Here is a 25,042-nt window from a genome sequence, read left to right as displayed (position 1 = left end):
AGAGAACAAAGAGTGTTTTTATTGTTTCTTTTTTTTTTTTTTTTAAATCTCCAGTCAGAAATGATAGCGTAGCATAAGTCATTTTCTTTTCTCTTTAATGCTTTAGAATATCAGTTATATATTTTATTTCTTGAAGATATTCTCAAAAGTTAGCAGTTTTTTTTTTAGAAGAAAAGTGACATTTTTTTTTTCATACTGGTTATATTATTTGCGCACTTTCCTCTGTTTTTATATGTTCATTTTTCAGTGAAACATTTTTAAATTTTATTTTTCGTACATGACAATTTAAAAAAAATAATAAATACAAAATAAACCCCAAGAATATGTGATATCATGTTTGTACTATTTTTATTCTTTGTATTTTTGACACAAATTGTTTTCTTTTTTTGAAGAAGTTTTTATTTTTATCCTTTGTGGAACTGATCGTTGTAACAGCAGGCCTCTTGTGGATCTTGTTTGATCTTTTCAAAGTTTGTGTTTGTTTTTTTTTTTTTTTTAATGTCTGAACACTTAGAGAAATCACTGGCAATCATTTGAACATTTTGTGGCAGTGAAAACAAAAATAAAAAAATCCTTGCATTAAAACGTATGGAAGATATTTTTTTTTTCTTTTTAAAAATTACATTTCGTTTTTTAAAGTTTGGCATGGCAGCCTTGATAGTTAAGGACACAGCAGTTGGTGGAGCATGTGGAACTTTTCAGTAAAAAAAAAAAAAAAAAAAAAAAAAAGACAAAATTGGTCAAAGATTCGGCACAACTTTTAGACTTTACATTAAAAAAAAAAAAAAATCATTGTTCGTGGTTTTATTTTTGAAGGGCAACCATGAGAATCCACCCACAAAAATGCAGCATTTTAAATTTTGATGATGAAATATATTCATCTTACATAATCAATCCTGAGATAAAAGGGAGGGGGGGGGGAATCGACAAATGAAGGAAGGACAGATTTGTGTCATTTACTAGTTTAAGGTCGTTAATTATTTTACGCTGAATGATTTTTGACATTTGACTCTCAGACAACTTATTTCAAATAACATTTATGTTTTAGATTATTTTTGAAAAACCGCAATACTTAACAAATATGGGTACTTTACCATGTTTACAGCAATATCGAATCGGCTTAAACTCACAAGCATCTTTATATATATAGGGTTTGAGTCCTAATAACAATAACAGTCAAGCTACGCTGAAGAAACATGCTTGTACGTAGATTACTGTTTTAAAAATAAATAATAAATAAATAAATATTATTTGTTTACGTCTAAAATAAAAAATAGGCAATTTCTAAACAAAAACATCTGATCTTCCGGTGAAGATGCTAACCTCAATATTGTTTAAAAAAAAAAACTATGTAAATATATAAACGATAAAACACTAAACAGTAAATCATCTATGGCATCATAGCGTAATGGATAAGACGCTGGACTGAAATGCATAAGGTCCAGGGTTCGAGTCCTAATAACAGCCAAGCTATGCTGAAGAGAGGTAGGGCCCAAATATGCATGTATGTAGATTACTGTTTTAAAAATAAATAAATATTATTTGTTTACATCCAAAATAAAAAATGGACAATTTCTAAACAAAAACATCCAATCTTCAAGGTGAAGACGCTAACCTCAATATCGTTTAAAAAAAAAAAAAATATGTTTATATATATATATATATATATATATATATACACAAAGTTTTTAACAAGTTGAAAGAGTGTTCATGTCTTTAAGGGAAATTTATTTTCAAGAAAAGAGTTATTATTTGGCTTCCTAAAGTTTCTATATCCGTGAAAGGAGTTGTGTTTAAAGTTATGACAATGCAGTCTTGTAGAAAAACACCGTTGGGTATGAGAAAAGGTAGATAAAAGGAATAATGACAATATTTAAAGATTTTAATAATTTTCCGTAAAATATTTATTTACCAATATAATTTGTCGCATCAGGATGGTAATATGGTGTAAAGTTCTATTTTCTAGATATACACTCCCCCCCCCCTCTTTTATATTGCACTTCAAAAGTGAAATAATGTTTTTGAAGTTTCAATATTAACATGAATTGAGCTTAAATCTTGTAAGTCTAAATAAACTAAGAAATTACCCTAAAATATTTCCAAGTCAGGAGTAAGTAAAGTAATCCTCTGCTACATAATTTTGTTCATACAGGTTGATATAGACTGTCTTAATGTTTTAATTAATATTACCATAAATACAGCAACCAGTTAAGATTTAAGTATTTTTTATTTACTCAGTTTTAATATAATAATAGAACTCCAAGTTGGAAGTAATTAAAAGTTATCTGCCCTTATTTAATTTTGTTGCTAAGACTAAGACGGCGGCCATTTTGAATTTTAGATTTAATATTACCATAAATATGGGTAAACAACTAACAATTATGTATTTACTCTAGAAAATATTATAAATCATAATTTTAGTACGAAATAAATCGTTTGAGAGAAAAATTTTAAAACCTATTCCACTGTAAATAGTTGGCAACCTTGGATCAATAAATTACGCAGATCTGGAGGAAACGTGTTTTGATTTAATCAATTTATGCAGTAAATGTATACACCAAGTTTCACGGAACGTTTCTATGTTATTAAGTGTAGATAACAGGCAAAAAAAAAAAAAAAAAAAATCTGATTCTTTGAAAAAAATTAATGTTCTTCTTTGCTTTAGAAACACACACATAAAAAAAAAAATCAAAATCATTATACTCAACACAGTAAACAGATGCCCAACATTTTAAAATTTTTAACTATGAATCATTAATTCAAGTGACTTTGAAATTAGAAAATAATTTTGGAGTCTATGGCACTATCGATTAGAAAAGTAATTTCGTAACTGGAAGTTTAAAGTGGAAAAGCCAAGTACTTTGGTTCAGTTGTGCTTTTGTACGAGTCCTACCAAAGATTTAAAAATATGTAACTTCTTATTAAATACTCAGAATTATAAAGTGAGGATTAAGAATAAGCGGAGTAATCCTGGGAAAAGAGTGGTGCTCTGACAAGGGAGCCTTTGGATCACACTAGACTACAGTCGATCACTTTACTTTTTTTTCTTTTACTGTGCAAAGGAAAATATGAATCTTCAAATGCATCACTGTCGTATGCACGCATGCATGCAGTGGCCCTGCTGTTTTACCAGTGTCGATGACCACGGCTCTCCAAATTGTAGAGCCATGGTAATCTTGTGGAAACAAGTAAAGACGGTAGTTTCCCGTTGCTTTCCGTCTTGATTCAGAGTTGTACCCCCACCCCCCAGTAAAAAAAAAAATGTACCGGTAATTTAATAAATTTTAAAACATAATTTCTAAATAAAAGAAAAATTATTAAAAAAAAAAATTAAGGAAAGATATTATTTAATTCTGTGAATAAACATCACACACACATAAAAAAATATGAAGGTTGTAACTAGTTGATAATCACAAATTAAACATGGCTGCCAATGTTTCAAATTTTTTACTCAAAGTTTGTTAACATAATGAATTTATAACTTTGCACACTATACAATAAACAAAAATATGATCAAAGAATTTCTAAAACATTTTTTTTTTAAATATAAAAAAGTACTGCTAATTTAATAAATTTTAAACATAATTTCTAAAAAAAAAAACGAATTTATTACAAAAAAAAAGAAAGAAAATATGAAGGAAAAACATTTATTGAAGGACGGCAGAGAAATCATTCTTCCTTCAGTATTCATCGCCCGTTGTAACTGAAATAAGAATTAATTTAGAATAAAACAAGAGATTCATTTGTAAGACTTGAAAAATCTCACACGATTTTATTTTTTCCTCATATTTTGAATATAATTGATTTATGTCATCCAATTGTATTTCTAGTCCTGATATAAAATTGTAATTTACTTTTTCAGTTGTTAAATTTTAATTTGGAGTAAAAGTGCTGGTAGTCATTTTTTTTTTCTGATAAATGATGTTATAAAAATTATCAACCTTCTTTCTTGCTTTTAATTTATTCAATTCTGTAAATAAACAATAAAAAAAAAAATGAAGGTTGCAATATAGCTAGTTGATAATCACAATTTAAATATGTCTGCCGATGTTTCAAATTTTTACTCAAAGTTTTTTTTAATATAATAAATTTAGAACTTTGCACACACTGCCAGGTCTTGTATACACGTTGCCTTGTTTGGAACTAAATCATAAGTCTAATTGATGAAATATTATTTATTTACCAACGTTCCACATTAAAAATCTGATTTTTTTGTTTTTCATGTATAAAAACACTTTCCTTTAATTTTCTTTCCTGTCACTGGAAGATGAATAACATAAACAAAAAATGATATCAAAAAAATTTCTAAAAAAACATTTAAAAAAAATAAATATCCAACTTTCTTTTGCTATGGAAGGCCCTAATAACCTGTTCCCTTTAGATTTTATTCAGCTTTCCTAAATGCGAACCAAGTCTAATAATATTAACAACAATAATAACAATAGTCAAGATTATATATATCATTGGCCGAGTGGTTTGTTCCTTGCTAACAGAGTTAGAGATGGCTTCATGGTCCGGTTTGAATCTCCCAACCAGCGGTAATCGTGACTGCCTGTACTGATGATTTCCAAACGGAGGAGACACTAGTGTCTGTAGATATTTAAAATAATTATAATAATAATTATGTCTACCCCTTTACAAACTTGGTTCTAATTGTCGAGCAATATTCGTTGAAATGAAATAAGTCAGTAACTTAAGCACACGTGTGCAGATTGTGATGGTAACATCACATGATCACTCTTGGCCTTCTTGAATGACATTTACACTTTAAATAGATATTAGTTTCACCTATATTTCTCACTGCGGTTAAAGTTGACCAAGAGGTTTGTTCCTTACTAATGGAGCCAGAGATGACTGTGGCCGGGTTTGAATCTCCTGACTGGCGGTAATCGTGACTCCCTGTACTGATAATTCCCGAAATAATGAGACATTAGAGTCTGTAGGTATAAAAAATAATTATAGTAATATGTGTGTGTGTGTTCCTCAATGTTTCGTCTTTATTTCAAGACTTCCTCTGGATGAATGAGATTGATAGGAAGTCTCGAAATAAAGACGAAATGTTGATGAATGCATAACTCGGTTTGTTCCTTTTTATTTTCTCTATTTTGTCGGAATACTATTTCCATTATTCTCATCATATATATTTTTCTGCAGTTGGCTTCTTTTCAACACTCACTGCTTTTCTTTAATTTTTTTTTTTTTTTTGTTCTTCCATTTTTTAATCAAACACATTTACAGAAAATTTGCCTATGCGTCATTTATTTAATTCTGAATGTTATATTCAGCATCAATTAGTTTTTTTTTTTTGCATTGTTTTTCTTTTATCTTCTGCTGGCTTCTTAACATTCAGAAAGTTCTAACTAATCTGTGGGATGTGAATAAACAATGGGGGGGGGGATAAAAATGGAATCAAGATGACTCCTATCCTCCTCATTTATGTGTGAACAGAGAGCATCACAAAAAAAGGTTAGTGAGAAAGGAAAACGCAGCGCATGAATTTGACGTGTCATTTTTCTTGGGCCCCTATATCGCCAATCAACTGATGATATAAATTTTAGGTTGTCATTATGTAACTATTTGTGACCTCCTACAAAAGCCCAGTGTATCCACATCCCTTAGTATTAGGTGCTTGTTCAGAATAACGAAACTCGAAAAAATGAATTTAAATTAAAACCAATGCTATCTACTTAATTCTCATGCTGAAAGTAGTAACATATCCCAAAATTATGAAACATGATAAAGTAGAAAATGAATTATTAATGAAAATAGTTTTCGAAATAAACTGCAAATTTTACTTAAATAATAAACATTTAATAAAGTATGAGTTACTTCTTTTGTTTAGGTTAAATTAAAAAAATAATAATGGCAGATCAATGGGTCATTAAAGCACGTTTTATGTAATAATTTAGTAATATATTACTAATTCCGACATGACGATTAAGTAGATAACATTGCTTTTAGTGTAGTTTGATATGCAATTATTTGCATATCAATGAGGTTTCATCCCCAAAATGACATAATAAAAAACCTGAAGTGGAGATGGCCGGGGAGTTGAGTTCTGTGGACAGAACTGAACAGGTTGGAACTTACAATATTGTTTTAATGCGAACAAGAATCCATTTTTAAAAAAAATTATATTTAGTTGAAATTGACATAAAAATTAAGTAGAAAACATTGTTTTTAGTTTAAATCCAATTTTTTTAGTTTCAATTTCCAATATTATTTCGAACAAACACCAAGAAAATATCTGCCCCTGATACAGGAAGTACCAGGAAATTATCTGCCCCTGGTACAAGAAGTAATGGGGGAGTTATCTACTCCTTGAGATTATATAAGAAGAGATGGGAGCAACCATTTTGGTTTTTGAGTGGACCTCAGCAATGAACTGCTGAACAACGTCTTCCATACTTTACAATTCTAAGGATGTTTTATTTGTTAATGGAATGTTTCCTTTTGTCACTAACTTCTTGCAAGTGGTTCCAATCAACAATTGTTTTATTTTCTTTTTATACTTGTTTTTCCTGCCCAGGTGTATATCCATGTCAAATGACCTTTTCAATACACCCGATCTGGATATTTAACACAACCCTGCCAAATCATTAAAAGGAATGCAATTGAACGAGGACCAACACTTCAGAAGTCCCCACTGCCACTAGAATGAATCTTGAAGTGTTGCATTTCTGCAGTATTTAAAGCAATGATAACACACTGGTATGCAAATATCTATTTAACACATAAGCATAACAAAACAAAAATGCTTTCTTAAACTTGAGCGTGGCAAACAAATGAAATGCGTCGGATGAGGAGAAGCAAGTTGTATTATTTGGGTGGCATTCTCACAACAACCCGGATAAAAGCACTGAGCATAAAACCAGCTTTCAGTGACAGTCTTCCAGAAATTGAAGGTTCAATCCTCAATGCAAGCAATACTAAGAATATATTACAACTTACTTAAAACTTCTACCCAGTCATGACTGACAAGACAAGAACAAGCAACCCCGGGAATTAAATTCTATTCAAAATTCTGTACATATTGCTAAATTTGATGTAAAGATTTCAAAATTCTGTACATATTGCTAAATTTGATGTAAAGATTTGAGTTCAAATCTTGTATTTCTGCTGAGTCTAAAAGAATGATGACACACTGACATATGAAAATATAACGATATATCTTCATTGTCAGTGACTATGATGGATGGTTGGATGCTAGAATGGAGATACATGCAAGAAAATTTGACAGGTTGATTCTTCTCAGGCCCAAATGTCAACCAACTCGTAGTCTTGTAGGAGATATCCTTTTCTCTTCCCTGCAACCTCTATCTCACAGAAGAGATGTTGCGAGTTTGTCTCTGCTGTATCATTATTTTCATGGAAAGTATTCAACTGAGCTTCAATCTATGCCCCCCGTCGCCAAACTTTCACAAGAAACACTTGTCTAGCTGAAAACACTATCAATAATTCCCCCCACTCGTTATCTGTGCCTAAACCTAAACGTAGATTCCATGAACAAAGCTTCTTTCTTAGAACTGCACGCTTGTGGAATTGTCTTCCGTTTTACTGCTCTCCAGCTGACTACAATATGGTTGTCTTCAAGTCTAACGTAAACAAGTTCTTGATGAGCCGTACCACTTGTTAACAAATTTACCCAATTTCCATTACTAACGATTACTATATTGTCCAATTTCTACTGTACACTCTTTATAACCCTTATTCTCGAGTGGCCTATTGACCTTGATAAGTGGTGCTGCCTATATATATAAAAAAAAAAAAAACCTCTGATATTCATTTCAGTTGTTATTATACGGCCATTTCATGACCACCTGAAACGCCTCCTTGGGATGGCATTGTCACTGTGGCCACACCCCAAGGTCGTTTAATTTAGCCAATGTCATTTCACTAAATTTACCTGACTTTGCTTCGACTTGATTACACCTGCATATATCTTTTGCTAAAAATGACTTTTCAAATATCCAACATTTATCTTTTTGACAATTGATCAAGTCTGTTGTTTCTTCCCATGCCTAGTGTCAGATTCTTAATTTTTATTCAAATGACCTTTTGGTACAGTTAATAATTATTTTATGCTGTTTCTTGCATATCGTTGCCAGGTGCACCTCTTGTTAAAATGATTACTGCCTGTCCGCAACCTAACCTATGCAACACTGCTGATCCGGTCACATAGCTTTAGTTTGCAGAGAAAAGTCTAATTAGAAAATATCTTTTTGAAGGCATAAAAATTTTTTAAATTTTCATTTTATTTTCTAAGCCTATAACCCTGTTGTCACAGCATTTATTTTTTAAAGTATTATTAGACCGGGCTATTGTAGAATATGTTTTGTAAATGAAAATAGCTCCATACAAAGCATAAAATCACTTGATTCAAGGAGTTAAAAAACAAACAAAAAAAGGTAACAAACTAGCCAACAATAAGCGTTATATGGATAAATTCCAGCTCAGAAGATAGCAATTCTTCCCCCATTGTTAGAAACATCACTGTAATTATAAAAGTCTGCTTTTTAATTCTAGGGATGATTATTAAACTTGGTTAGCATTTAGAAGAGATGAAATACAATTATGCTTTGGGGGGGGCATTCGTAATGATAGCAGTAGGAATACATGTATATTTTGATTTTAAACAATTCTCGAACAAACTTAAAAAAGCGGAAGGCAAAATAAGACAAAAAATTTCTGATACAAATTTCGGAGAAGGGGTGGGGGGCGGGCGTTCCATTTCTTTTATTTTCTTTTTCTCTTTCTCAGATTATTCCACCAGATCCTGAAATTTCCATTTAGCATTAAAAAAAAAATTTTTTTTTTCTTTTACATTCTTAAAAAAAAAAGAGTGAAGCCATTATCGCCAGTGTGGATTTATATATATATATATATATATATATATATATATATATATATATATATAAGCACATGTATGAATGAACATGTAAGGTAAGTAGAGAGGTATGAATGCTGCTAACCAATTTTTATTGCCTCCACCCCACTTTAATCCCATAATATAATATATTGAATAATGTCTGCTGTGTTCTTTGGGGGTCGGTGGGGTAGTGCGATTAAAAAAAAATTTAAAAAAACCAAAAAAAAAAAACAATGAATTTATTTACACCCCGGCACAAATCAGGGCAGTAAAATCTGATAGGGGTAAAGTAGGTTTCACAGCTATGACGAAACGAGCGAAGGATGACGGAAAACTATTTACAGATGAGAACGAAGAGAGCGGGGTGTGGGAGGTGGTGGGTGAGCAGCCGTGATTTAATCGATCTCGTGCTGCTGTAGGCCACTTGAAGAAGGGTGTCCCAGGTTCATAGAAGTGTTCAGCATTCGAATTCCTGTTGGGTTATGGCATTTAAGTCTTTCATCAGGCCCTCGAGATTTGCCATCTCTGCTGTTAATTCCTCGGTACTTAAAGATTTCTGAAAGAAAGAATAGAAACGGAATTTTAAATCGTCTTTCGCACAAAAACAAAACAAAAAAACAACAATAATTGTACTAATTTAGCAGCGTTGTCTTGGGTGCCATTAAAAAAAAAAAGATAGATGTTAAATAATAAATAATAATAATGTTAAGTAAGATTTGTGACCCCAAAGCACCCCTAAACTAATGCCCCCTCTCTCTAGAAAAGAAAGTGTTTTTTTTTTTTTTAATGTACACTATGGATTATGGATCCCGGGCAACACCAACAAAAGGACAGAGAAGTTCTTTATCCTGGATGACACTGCTTTTAAACACACATGAAATTAAGGAGGCCTCCAGAGCAGTGTTAATAGCAAGTCTCCACTCCCACCCTATAGAAGAGAAAACTAACGTTTAAATTTTGATCTAAAAATATGTTTATTATATGACACTAAAAATCGTATTTATTTCTTGATAAGAAAAAGGATCTTTGCCAAGGTTACACCTGCTGTTTATATAAACAATTATTTCAGCACGATCCGTAAACTGCAGAAAACATATTTTTTTATTTGGTTCCATTAAAGGTTTTAAAATTTGGTCCCATTAAAGGTTTTAAAATTTGGTCCCATTAAAGGTTTTAAAATTTGGTTCCATTAAAGGTTTTAAAATTTGGTTCCATTAAAAGTTTTAAAATTTGGTTCCATTAAAAGTTTTAAAATTTGGTTCCATTAAAAGTTTTAAAATTTGGTTCTGGTTATTCTTAAAATCCTAAAATCGAAAAATCTGAGCTAATTGCAAACATTAGAAAACATTTGAAATTAACGTACTCATGAAACCTGAACGTATGATGAAATTTGACGGATTATTTGCCATTTCTACCTTCACAAATTAATCATTTTTCTTTCTTTCTAAATTTTAGATATTATACATTTGGGACAATGCTGATCAAGAAAATGACAAATTTGTGGGGTTTTGATATGTATTTTTTTTAGTTTCAGTGAACAATATATGGATTCAGCACAGGAGCAGCCATTCCTAAAATCATGTCCCCCAGAGAAGAGAAAACTAATGCTTAAATTTCAATCTAAAAAAATCCTTTATTGCATGATAACATTAAAAATCGCATTTACTTCTTGACAACAAAAAGAATCTTTACTGGAGTTAAGTTTACTTTTTATATAATGAACTAGACCTTTTGGGCCTACACAACCTCAGATTTAACAATATTATTATTATGACCAATTTAAAAGTAAAATACATTTCTTTTTTATACATATTAAGTGCAAACGTAGACCCCACAATGTTATTGGTATGAATTAGTGATGGAGCAATTCCAATATTTTCCCCGATTCTGATACAATTACCGATTCCATACTAAAATCCTGACTCCAATTTCGATTCCTTATAAATCTCTAAATATTCAACTGTAGAGTTGTTATTTTTTTTCTGATTACCGTAAAAGCATGTTAAATGTACAGATATTTTCTCAAATGTGAAAATACAGTTGTGGGATATAGTTTATAGATTTTAGTTTTACTGGTAGTTTAAAACCAATAAATATATTGATTATTTTAACATTACTTACCAGCAGAGGAAGACTTTGTTTTGTTTAAAACAAAATCAAATAAAAGAAAATAATTAAAGGAATCATTTTTGGCATCGGAAAATAGGCACAAATTTTTCTGATTCTGATACCCGAAACGTTCCGATTTTTCATGTTTCGATTAATTATCCCAACATTAGTATGAATAAACTAAAAATAAAATTATTTATTTAAAAAAATATATACATTTTTTTTTTATTTATATATGCTTAGTCACAATAAACATAATTTCTAAGCTAAGATCACAAAAAACATAATTTCTTAGCTAAGATTACAAAAAACATAATTTCTAAGCTAAGATCACAAAAAACATAATTTCTATGCTAAGATCACAAAAGAAAAAACATTTCTTGGCTAAGATCACAAAAACATTATTTCTTGGCTAAGATTAAAATGTAGTATCTGTTCTCTACAACATCAGCGCCATTTGACAGTGTACTTTTTCAAATAAGTATCTCACCAGAAAAAATTCAAAATACAGACAGAGAAAGTGCCACTTATGTTATAAGCACATTATCAACTTCATTTGGCAAAACTGTCCATTTCAGGCTGATTGGTTGGTTGGCTGTTTTTGTTTTACGGCATATCAACCTTTTTCAGGTTATTTAATGCCGAATCTAGTTATTTTGAGGAACGATTCTTAATGGCGTATATTTTTTTTTTTTTAAGTCAGATTCTACGTAACCCATAGTTGGGACCCTAACAGGTACTACCACTCCGGATCAGAGTGGACCTGGGAGCAATGGCAATTAAAGGGTGGCTCCACACTCCCCAAGGCCCGCAAGGTGGGGCCTCACCATCAGATATAGTTTTAGGTCATATCCAGGACCATCCATTTCAGGCAGTCAGGTAATTCTAACTAGGTTGTCTGACTTGCTATTTGCTTTCTAAAAGTCCGATTCTCGACTATCTTACTAAACTGTTGTAGAGAGATAAAGGAATGCATCAACCTGACTTGTGGGCTCTCCCAGATCTCAGACACAGTACAAGCGATGAATTAATCAATCACTATTCCTGCAACTGTCTTTGACCCTTCATTCTTCACTGCCTGCGAGACAACAGCACTCAAGTAATATTCCTATTTACTTGCCTCCCCATGAGGGCAGAGTTGGCCACAAGATCGATTTTTAATGTGGGAAAAATCCAGCTCCTCAAAACGGGGCAATCTGGATAGAAGGGATAAATCCTTCATGACTGAGGCAATTTTTATTTTCTGAAATAAAATTTTTTCCAAGTTCTGAAATTCATGTTTAAAAGCACAAATGAACCGTAATACTTGACTTTTATCTTTAGACTTTGATTTAAGCCATAAATTACTTTTTGTGTGACAGTTTAATGGCTTCAAAATTAATTTCAATTTTTTTCTTGCTCAACGATGATTATAAAGTCTAGTTTAAATAAAAATTGTCTCAGTCATGAAGGATTTCTCTTCTACTGACCAAGGACAGAAAAGGTGAAGTGTAGCATCAGAACAGATACTACACTGTGTTCTTGGCCCGAAGACCAAGAAGCACTCGAGTAATATTGCTTGCATATTTTGATATCATCATTAAATGACACTTTTGAATACGTTTGTTTTGGGTTTTTTTTGCAATTTTCTTATTTTGTTTTAGCGGGGCATGAGTCATCCTACCGGATGCTAGACATTCACCCATTATCTCATACATTCCAACCGAGAGATCGTTTTAAGATTCGAACCATCCCTTTTTTTGTTTATATCTCCATTGCACTTGGTTCACCAGGTATATTTGCCAGGTAATTTTTGAAATTCATTTTCACAAATTCAGTTACTCCTATAATTACTGGAATGATGAAGATCTTCCAAAGATTCCAGTTTCTTTTCATTTCTTACATAAGACCTTGGTATTCTATTATGTTTTCCTTCTCAGCTCTGTTTAATTCAGTATCACTTGGGACATCACCTTCCCATCATTCCAGTAATTATAGAAGCAAACACACTCAGAAAAAGAATTTCAAAAACTACTTGGCAAATATACCCGGTAAATCAAGTGCAAGAGAGATTCAAACAATTGTACTTGAAAGGACGGTTAGAATCTCTCAGTTGGAATGCATGACATAGTGGGTGAATGTCTGGTATATGGCAGAATGCCCCATCCCCTGCTAGAACAAAATAAAAACACTACTTCAAATAACAAAAACTAAAAATTACTCTCAATATGGTGATTTCATTGGAAAAATATTTATTAAAAACACAATTTTCACTAATGACTTTTAAAGTTAAACAAAGAAAGAAAAAAATTTTTTATACAAAAGCAACACGTTTGAAAAACGTTTTTATTTGGTTGAAGAAAATTAACCATAATACTCAATTTTTGCCTAAACTAAACTTTATAATCATAGTTGAGCAAGCAAAATTTGAAATTAACATTGAAGCCATTAAAATGTCACACAAAAAAGTAATTTATGGCTTGAATTCAAGTTTAAAGACAAACGTCAAGTATTACAATTCATTTGTGTTTTTAAACATGAATTTCAGAACTTGCCTCCAAGAATCAAGAAATGTTTTTTCTTCAAATAATTAAAAGAGTCCAAAATTTAATTTTAAAAAACAAAAGATTTGGTGATTGCCACAATTTCCAACAAGTAAAAGAAAGTGTGAAAAAAATAAATAATCAACAAATAACTGTTACCAACAACAAATAAAACATAAGTTACTTTTCGATCTACGTCGGTCATTTATTTTTTTGTATTTTTAAGTATTTTAAAATGCATTTTTAAACAAAATTAAATTTTTAAGTATTTTAAAATGCATTTTTAAACAAAATTAAATTTTTAAGTATTTTAAAATGCATTTTTAAACAAAATTAAATTTTTAAGTATTTTAAAATGCATTTTTAAACAAAATTAAATTTTTAAGTATTTTAAAATGCATTTTTAAACAAAATTAAATTTTTAAGTATTTTAAAATGCATTTTTAAACAAAATTAAATTTTTAAGTATTTTAAAATGCATTTTTAAACAAAATTAAATTTTTAAGTATTTTAAAATGCATTTTTAAACAAAATTAAATTTTTAAGTATTTTAAAATGCATTTTTAAACAAAATTAAATTTTTCTTTAAATTTAGATTTCACAATCGTCAATGCCGGTTTTCTGGAAATTGTACATTTTGAGTATTGAAGTTTTGAAGTTGAAAAAAAAAAAAGTTACAGAATTCTTTGGTTTCTGCAATGCAAAATCTAAGTCTAAATTTCAAGGAACAATCAAATGTAAATAAAAGGGAAAAAAATAGGCAGGTAAGTAAAAAGTGACTTTTATTGCCTTTGGCAACAGTTATTCATTGATTATTTATTTATTTATTTATTTTTCTTTTCACCTCCTTCTTTTTTGGGAGAGGGGGATTATTGACTATCACTAAAAATGTAATTATTTTAAATATTGTATTTCTAAAAACTAGATTCACATTGACATGAATGCTTCCAACTGTTTCTGATTTATGGAACAAACTGGAAATAGCCAGCTGAACAACTTTATTTCTTTTCAGCAAAGTTACATTATAGTCAATGACACAAAAGGGCCGAAAAAAACAAACAAAAAAGACAAATAATGCTAACCAAGTGCAAGAAAATTTAATTATCTATTGATCTGCAAAGCTTTTCAATTTTTAGTGTTTCTAAAAAAAATTTGTATTTTTGCCTTTGGAGGCTTATAGAAAAACAACATGGCCAACCATTTGAGGCCGAAATTTTCAATGTAAAGCAAAGTATTTTGAAATAAAGATGAACTTCCAAACAGTACAAAATATAGAGATCAGTTGAAATTTTTGTTTGATTTTTTATTTTTCTGTTGTTAAATATACAACATGGAATCTCCACATTAAATAAAATATAGCAGCCATCTTGAAACCTTACTTTTATAAACCTTCTAGGAAACGGTAAATATACTGAAATTAGATGCTTTTAAAATGAAGTGTAAAAACTAAAAAGTAATGAAAGTCAATAGAAGATGAAATTTTCTTCACTTTCTGTTTCATTTAATTATCCTATAACTTCGACTCAATTTCCTTTTTTGCAACATGGGGTAGGGGGAGTTTTTTTTTTCAAGTTTTTTGAGGAGCTAACATTTTTCTTTTCAACTCAAACCCTTCTAAAATGTTTAATGTCATCTCCCCGTTTTATATATAAATATATATTTTTTTCGCAGTTTTCAAATCATAAACTGCTTCGGCCATTTCCAGTATGTTGCATAACTCGTAAACATTTGTGTCAATATGGATTATGTTCTGAAGAATCATAATAAATTTTACCAAATTATCGAAATTATTAATCTATTTACTGTTCACAAATTCAATGAAATGAAATATTCACAACTATTTTTTCAACTGCAATTTAATAATAATAATAATAATAATAATAATAATAATAATAATTGCAACAGCAACAACAACAACAACAACAACAACAACAACAATAAAAACAAATTTGAAAAATGTATATGAAACAAAGTTCAATTTGAGCATTTTGGGTAGAATTGCAGAAGAATCCAAGGGGAATAACTCTTGAGCATTTTCTCAGATTTGGGGGTATTAAATGTAGCGTTCGGAAATAATTTTGTATGTAAAGTAAAATATCAAACAAAATGAATAGGCTAACACGTAGTTAGCGTTTCTTTATATTTTACCCCATATTTTTTTTATAAATCTTTAATTATAAACATAAAAATCCAATTTGTACAGCAAATAACGTTGAAAAAAAGAAAAGATACGAAACTAAATTAATTTCAATGATGAGTAATAATACGAAACTAAGGAATGTCAGCTTAAATTAATTCTTGGTCTTCCAGTCTGAAAACTATAATTGAAATCTTATACGTTTAGCGTTTTATATCTAAACGTAATTTCGCTTTTAAACACTCTTATTTAAACTCTTTAAAATCCAAATTATAGAAAAATGTATTTAAAAAAAAAAATCAATAAAAAAAACACAACAAAACGAAAATCGGTAGTTATGCAAAATACGAACCGTAATATTTTTGTTTTAAATAGAATTTTCAAGTTCAATTCAATTTTGTTTATTAAATTGTTAGGTAAAAGAACAGAGTAGTTACAAAAAATTCTCCTTCCACCCCACGTTAAGAATGGGTTTCTAAACAATAACATTATTATATCAACACAGTTCGTATTCTGCAGTGCATAAGTACACGAAAAATAGTATTAAAATTTTTTTTTTTCCTAGCTATTGTGCAGTATAGATAACAAGAAAAAAGGAGATGCAAATAAAACAAATGCAACAAATAACTGTTACCAAACGCAATAAAAATTACTTTTCTATTTACCTGCATAATTTTCATGTGCTGACCGATTGTAAGATTTATTATCAATCCGTTTGTTATAGTTACTTCTACTTAGCCAATTAAGCATGATTTTCATCATAGTCACAAATTTTTGTGGAACTAAATCACAAATATCAGACTTCAATGCTAATGATAAAAAATTATCTCAATCCAATGTGCAACCTCCCTTGGACTTAGGCTTATAGCTCCACTACCCCTCTACAATGTAAGTTATTTTACTATCTTTTAAGATCGAAATTCGAGAATAAGTCCTCACAAAATTGTCGACTATCTTGAAAAGCCTGCTGGCTTGGCTAAATACGTCATGATAACAAATGCATGGATAATAAAACTTACAATCTGAAAATGCATGAAAATTATACGAGTAATTAGAAAAGTAAATTTTATTGCATTTGGTAAGTTATTAATTGGCTATTTTTTCTTTTTGTTAACTATACTGCACAATGGCATTTTTCTATTTTAAATAAATATTATTTCTAATTTTCTTTTTATTTGTTGTATGCGTGCATGCTATACAAAATACTGTTAGAAACCCACCCGATATATGTCACGGCAACATATATTGGGTAGGTTTCTAACAATATTTTGTATAATTTCTTATTTTTAAGTCATTATTAAAACTTTTGGGAGTCACTTGAGACAATCATTTTCGAACTGAATAAACGTTTTAAAGTGGATAAAACCACTAAAAACTCTTCCAGATAGGTAGAAGAGTAACTTATCTTGCGTTTGATAAAAATTATTTGTTATACATTTGTTTTTTTTTTTACCACTTTTCATACCTATGAGGATTATAAAACAAACTCCAATTTTTTTTAGTGAAAATATGTTTTTTTTTTCTTCAGTATCTTAAGATAAATATAGATAGTAAATATCTTTCAAATCGTCCCAGAAAACTAACATTTACTATTTTTACAATTAATTTGTTTAACTTCCAAATTTAGTTTAATTTGGGAGTTTTCATAGTTGCCATGAAAACATTTTTCATATTATAACTTTTTTCTATGTGTTAAAATACATTTTTCTTTTTAGAGATTAACTTTCAAACACAATCAAAAATAATCGGAAACTTGTAAAAAAAAAAAAAATACGATAAACTGATTTTCATAACCATGAGTTCTACAAATTTTCACCATTAACTTGCACGTACCTATGTATACCGTAATTATAACGTATCACATTAAATGTGACCCTCATTCGGTATATAATTTATATTCGGAAATGTAGTTACCTCCCTTTAGTTTGCGTTAGGTACTAACTGGAATTGGAGACTAATTATTTCTTTCATTACAAAGGAAGTTATAAAAACATTTTCTCGCGAATCTTTTTCTAAAAGTATTAATTTTAGAATTAATAAATGACATAATGATTTAGTTTATATAAGATTACAAAAAAATAAAATAAATAATAAAATAAATAAATCATAAATTTCTAAAATTTACGGAGAACGTGGAAGGTTCAAAGGGAGGTAATAATTCTATAAAATTCGTATTCAAAATAATAAAAAAAAAGACTCGTGCTTGTAGATATGCTAGAATGCTAGATGTATTTTGAACCATAAAATCATCCACAGTTACATTCTAAAATGGTCGTTCTATTTTTTATTTTTTTTTTTACTTGTGAATATTTTTCTACCAAATTTGGTAATTGTTTTTTTAATTTCGTTATGACACGTAAGTACGTAATAATGTTTTCACCTAAAATACGTTGGTTGAAAATATCACCAATGTAAAAAAAACACCAGCATACTACTTGATCCATTTAGTCTAAGAGCAAAGTCTATATAGTGTTTTAATACTAAACTTAATCCGTTTTGTCCTCAGTCGGCGAAAAAGAAATCCTTCTAGACTGAGACAATTTTAATTTTGTCTCAATACTCAATGCGCCTTTTGAGGCATTGGATTTTCTCTAAATTAAATTGTTTAGATTTTCCCCCACATTAAATCGTTTCGATCTTCAAGTTTGGACTTTATAAAATAGTTTGAATTCAAGTGTAACTTGTTCGCTGATAGGAATCCGTTTTAATTCGCTTCTTTTCTACAAGAACAGGTTTGATATAAGATTGATTTAATAGTGAGAATTACACCTCGCAACATTGCACCATTCAGCCAGGTTTCAAAATACGGGAAATGATTCTAGGCCACTTCAATCTTTGGAACATTACTCACAAATACAGTTCTTCCTCATAAGAGGGACTATCTTTGAGAATCGACTTCTGGGGCTATGAAAATTTAACCATAAAGTTACTTATAACGTAAAGTTTAGATCCCTGGTGATATAAGTATTTCTATAGTATACATATAGATGATCTCCCTTGACATATTTATTATTTTTATTTACATATTTATTATCTCCCTTTACAAGGTGAACTTTTTTATTTCCCTTTATAATTCGTTATGAATTGGCTCATTATCTCCCTTGATTCTTAAATTTATTTTTTTTTAATTGAAATTAGTTAAACTTTAGATTGTTTGAGAAATTTGTTTTAATAAAATTAAATAGCTATGTTGAAGAATACTATTTATAGATTATAATGATATAAATACAGAAAAGCGAATGTGTGTTAGTTTCCACATATACAGATATAACTTTATGGAAATCGCTCCAGATACCACTGATGTATAGAGCTAAGAAATCAAACCACTTCAATGTCTTAAACTAGCCAATCATAAGCGTTATATGGATAGATTTCGACACAGAAAAATATATATTCTAGCCACACTGACGAGTCATAGAGAAGATGAAAGATGTATCTAGGAATAGTGCGTTCTACTAAGCATGAAGGTAATTTTTTTTCCATGAAAATAATTGAATACTTTCAATTATCAGTATCACAAATTATAATATGAATAATTATATTGCAAAATTTATAATGTAATATATATCTCCCACTGCTATTAGTAGGGCTTGCGGCTTAGTGCATATACACCTTTTTATATGATTATATATTTATTAGTATAACACAACTTTTTTGTAAAAATGGTTTAGTATTTATTTGCACCAGTTCTTACATATTCCTTGATGAAACGCTAGAAAAAGAGAAAGAATAAAAAAAAAAAAATTTTTAAATAAAAAATATCAGGGAATTAAAGTCAGGTCAGTAGATTCTTCGTTCCCAAAGTGCTCAAAGCATTGACAAATACTGCCAAGATATTACAAAACACAAAAGCATAACTGTACCACATAAAAAAAGATAAAAAGCAAGTTTTTTTTTTTTTTTTTTTTTTTTTAACATACTGCTTAGGAGGAGTAGGAGGAAGAGGAGAAGGAGGAGGAGGGACACTCACAAGTTGATGGAATAACAACATTCAACAATTGGTAAAAATGCTGATGATGAAAATGCTGAAGATAATTATGATGATAAAGCATGCTTTGGATAAAAGGTAAAAATTTTGAGTGACCTTCTAGGTCATGTGACGTTATTAAGACAATTTCTTTCTTTTTTTTTTTCTTTTTTTTTTTTTTAAACTCGTTTAAAATTTTTTTGGAGGAGCAACTCACCATACATATAGGTCGTCTTTCAGGAGAATAGAAACAGACACGTAATAATTTATGTCAAACTCAAATAGGAGGACACATTGACCGGACAAAATAATGAACAATGATCAATGTTATAAATAATATATATTATTATATTATATATAATAATATTATTATATATATTATTATTATATATTTCATATAATAATATATATATTATTATATATTATTTTTTTTTTTTTTTTTTTTTTTTTTTTTTTTTTTTACAAAGGCATCACCACATTATCAAGGCCCAGAGGCCACTCAAGGATAAGGGTTAAAGAGTGTACAGTAGAAGTTGGTCAATATAGTAATCATTAGTAATGAAAATTTGGTAAATTTAATAACTTATATGGAACGGCTCATCAAGAACTTATTTACTTTAGACTTGAACAAAACCATATTGTAGTCAGCCGGAAAGCAGGAAAACGGAAGACAATTCCACAGGCGTGCAGTTCTAAGAAAGAAGCTTTGTTCATGGAATCTACGTTTAGGTTTAGGCACAGATAAAGAGTGGGGGAAATTATTGATAGTGTTTACAGCTAGACGAGTGTTTCTTGTGAAAGTTTGGCAAGGGGGGACCATAGATTGAAGCTCAGTTGAACACTTTCCATGAAAATAACGATACATCAGAGACAAACTCGCAACATCTCTTCTGTGAGATAGAGGTTGCAAGGAGGAGAAAAGGACATCTCCTACGAGGCTACGAAGTCTATTTTGAACTCTAACAATTATTATTATTGTTAGTATATGATCATGCTATAATTGTAACACACAAACTAGCAATGTTGAATCGTTTCATTTTTGTTTGGTTAGTCTTCCTTATGACAACTTAAGATCTTTTTTTTATACATAAATCTTATAAATAAAGTAAAGTGTGATTTTCCCCTATTTCACTGATTGGAATAGCTTAATAAACAAAAGTAAAAAAAATAAAATATATTAAAAAAAAAAAAGTTTCATTGTTTATTTTGTCCCTAAATTGGTTAGTCATGAAAATTTTCTTTTTCTATCATAATCGATTTCACTATTTAGTTTGTGTGTGTGTGTGTGAATATATATATATATATATATATATATATATATATATATATATATATATATATATATATATATATACACAGTTTTATTAAAAAAAAACTGGTAGAGTTTTTATGCTCTCATTAACATATACCATGACTGTAATTCATTACATGAAGGTAATTTATTTAACAAAATACATAATTTTAATTTAAACTGATTGTTAATTCTATGAATACATAATGATTCATTATATACGATTCATTGAACATGAGTTAGTTTTTGCCTCAAAGAAAATTGTTGGTTTATGCCTTTCGCAACAACATTAGTGCTTTTTATTTTTACAAAAATTGTAGAAAGTTTTAAAAATATAAAAACAAAAAGATTTTTTTTTTACTTGAAGATTTTAAACAAAGAATTATGGCTTAAAATTTCCTAAGTTTTATAATGCAGTAACTCCTCCAAACCTGAAGTTATAAACTGCCACTGATATTATTTTTTTTTCTCAGCATTTAGCTATGAAAAGAAATTTAAAAAAAAGAAAAGAAAACGGCGACCATGTTTCTACCTAGCACCCTTAACTAAAGAGAAAAAAAAAATGTACATTTTTCAGTGATAAATTATTCAAAGTAAAAAAAAAATATGAAAAGCTTTTTATGAAAAATGTAAGTTTGGATTTTTTTTTCATATATAATTTGAATAATTTATGTAGTTATCCATTTCGTGAAAAGAAAACTGTGAAAAAAAATGTCACATAAATTTTTAATCAAGTTGTGACTTTTTAAAATTTTTTTAAGTTTGAAACATGGTTTCATCAGGCACTGTCGTAATCAAAGAAATGAAACATTTCAAGTTTTATTTTAACAGAGTAGACACATCTATTAATAAAATCAAAGTGTTTAGTACTCTCTCTTGCTCTCTCTCTCTCTCTCTCTCTCTCTCTCTATATATATATATATATATATATTTTTTTTTCTTCTGCGAAACTACTCATTTTCCTGAAACATTCAAAGAAAAACGGCTAGCCAGGATCCACCCTGATACCTTGCTCTTTGATTATTATTTTCCCTATGCTAAGGGTTAAATGGTAGAAGCCTTTTCTTTGCGTAATAGTATTAGTATTCAAAATTAGTGCTGATTCTAAAAGTCTTCTTTTAGCTCTATCTATCACGTATTTAATAATTTTCGCTTGATCTAAATTAAATGAGTGATCGTGTTCTGCACAATGGCAAAAGAGTGCATTTAGGGCGTTACCATTCATTAAAAAAAAAAAAATAAATAAATTGTGTTACAGAAGATCAAATCAATTCAACATGAATGATAGCATAATTTTCAAGACAAAAGAAGAAAAAAAAAAAATGGTATACAATTCCCTCAAATAGGCACATAACTTTTCAAACTTTCAAACATAAACTGATGATTTATTTTTGTTTATGTCATATTATGTTTCATTTCTGTGATGGAGACGGTTTCAAACTGATAGTATCATGTTGAATTGACCTGATCTTCTATCACACAATTAATAAATAAATATGATGCTCTTATTATGAAATAAATGAGCACTCTTACATTTATTTCTACTAAACTAAACCAAAGATTATATATACAGACTCTCCTGCCGATTTCGACCTATGAGCTTCACACAAAAAACTAAGTTGTCCAAAATCCATACAGATAATTTGTTTTTAGTGATGAAGGCGCTCAAGAGCATAGATATATATTTTAAATTTATAATACTCTACGAGTATATATTGATTTGTCATTTACACCAGTGATTTCGGAGGTGATTGGAAAATCAAACCTGTGTGATTGAATACAACATTAATTTGTCTTTAGTTTTGTTACTGACGGCAGGGTTCAACACCCTATTCAACTCCAGAGGTTTGATTTTCAGATAACCTCAGAACCTACTGGTATAGAGGGCTAATCAATATATAATGGTATTGTATTAATATATATATATACTCGGGTTTTTTTATATTCAAAAGTAATGGACTAATGAATTCAACGAGGTTGTTAGATAGTGCTCAATAAAAAGAGCTGATAATACTTGTTTATTGTTATATAAACATGCTCACATCCCGCTGCTACAAATAGCCACTTGTTTCAATCAAACAACAGATATCATCAGGCAGCGACTTGACTATTCAAAAGTTCAATGAATATTCATTGAACTTTTGAATAGTCAAGTTGCTGCCTGATGATATCTGTTGTTTGATTGAAACAAGTGGCTATTTGTAGCAGCGGGATGTGAGCATGTTTATATAACAATAAACAAGTATTATATATATATATATATATATATATATATGTATATATATATTAAGTATTGGCAACAAATATGGAAATAGAGGGGAAAAAAGTGAAGGAGAAATATGAACACAAAAAAATTAAGACAGGATCATGATTTGATTGAATATTTCACGCTAAGACTTTATGAAACAGACATGAGTGAGATAACAATCATTTTTTATGGATGTTGTGGTGATAATGTGTTCACAATATGCGCATCAGCAGGGTCAGAGAGAGAGAGAGTGTGAGGATGAAAGAAAAATGTGGGTGGTGGGAAGACGATGAGTGTTTCAACATGAAATTATTAGCCGAAAACTTCTGTAGGGAGTTGCTTGCAATGTTGGACAGGAAGTGTGTAGTGGAGTAAGTGGGAAGCATGAAATGAAGGAAAAAAGGGCCAATGAGCATGATTGGATGGAGAGAGAGAGAGAGAGAGAGAGAGAGAGAGAGAGTTAGGGTAGGAAAAGGTTATGGGATAGCTAGATGGTGGTGGGAACTTGGTTATGGCTACAGTAGCAAGGGAATAGGAATAGAGGTAGGAACGGGGAGGAGGAGGAGGAGGAGGAAGATTGGTTGGTTGTTTTTGTTTTACGGCATATCAACCCTTTTCAGGCTATTTAATGCCGAATCCAAAGATTTTGAAGAAAGATCTTTTAATAGAATATATTTGTTGTTTTCAAGTCAGTTTCTATTTAACCCATAGTTGGGACCCTAACAGATACTACCACTCCGGGTCAGAGTGGACTTGGGAGCAATGGCAATTAAAGGGTGGCTCCACACTCCCCAAAGCCCGCAAGCTGGGGCCTCACCACTGGATATAGTTTAAGGTCATATCCAGGACCGGAGGAGGAAGAAGAAGAAATGTAAAAACAATGTGTATACTGTGAATATGAAGAAGAATTATGTTCTGTCAGAGTATTAGCCTCTAAATATACCTCACTCACACACACACATTTACTTATCATTTTTCTTTATTGATTTTTTTCAGGAAGTGATGATGGTTCAGTGGTTAACAACAGGAACTGACAACCTGGGGGTTTCAAGTTTGAAGCCAGTCCATTCCACAAAAGTCACTTTCACTTAGGATGTTGGCAACCTTCACGCGGTGTCTCCCGTACGTACCTGGTGTCTTTTTAGAAATAATTCTGATAGCAAATATCGGGGAAACCAATGCCAAACAGAAGAATCTTTGGATTTATATGATATGATAGTGATGATTCACTTTTCTGGTGAAGAATACTAGCTTCTCAAGATGCAAGCACATGGAGCACAAATTTCGTTAATGTTTTACCATTAAATGATGGATAATTGAAGACACGCAGATATACATAAATGAATCTTAATATATAGTTTTCATTTGTTTAACAATTTATTCAATTATTTTTCTTGTTTGTTTACAATAAAATATCTGTATATAATCAAAAATACAATTTTTTTTTTTTACATAGGAGTCACCACTTATCAAGGCCCGGAGGCCACTCGAGGATAAGGGTTATTGATCGTAGTAATCGTTAATAGTGGAAATTTGGTAAATTCGATTTAGATGTTATGTATCTCTCTCCCATGGTGGAATGACGTGACACAAGAGTCAAAAAGTGGGACTGAAGAGCCAGCACCCTAGATGAATAGCACCATGGCTTGCGAAAAAATGCCTGGGCAGCCCTGTCAACATTCCTGAGTAGGAGTGCCTCGAGTGATTAGCAATAAACTCACCCCTTCTCAGAGGGAGAAGGCAAAACTTGAGAAGGTGTACGTTCTAGAACTGCATCGGACCAGCATTTAACAGGGGGGGGGAGGAAATGACATTTTAAAAGTGGCCTAGACTTTGTTGGTTTTGGCGTCAAGGGAAAAATCCCAGGCTGAGAAATGAAAAATAGAATCTTACATTCCT

General features: G+C 30.2%; 1 protein-coding gene across 20 annotated transcripts in view; it reads right to left on the bottom strand.

Moving 5' to 3' along the window:
- LOC145261142 (neogenin-like) overlaps positions 1-25,042 on the bottom strand; it is a 396,586-nt gene that overhangs the window by 3,644 nt on the left and 367,900 nt on the right. For all 20 annotated transcript variants that reach the window (XM_080119417.1, XM_080119423.1, XM_080119424.1 and 17 more), the window contains one exon: positions 1-9,425. This exon is cut by the window's left edge and continues 3,644 nt beyond it. In XM_080119417.1, the coding sequence (XP_079975543.1) occupies positions 9,327-9,425 (99 nt within the window). In that variant the 3' untranslated portion in view covers positions 1-9,326. The remainder of the gene's footprint in view (positions 9,426-25,042) is intronic.

Source organism: Euprymna scolopes, chromosome 37 (genome assembly GCF_053919585.1).
Source record: "Euprymna scolopes isolate OS-2025 chromosome 37, ASM5391958v1, whole genome shotgun sequence".
Classification (NCBI taxonomy): domain Eukaryota; kingdom Metazoa; phylum Mollusca; class Cephalopoda; order Sepiida; family Sepiolidae; genus Euprymna; species Euprymna scolopes.
Note: the sequence above shows the minus strand (reverse complement) of the source record. Positions and strands in the feature narration are given on the sequence as shown.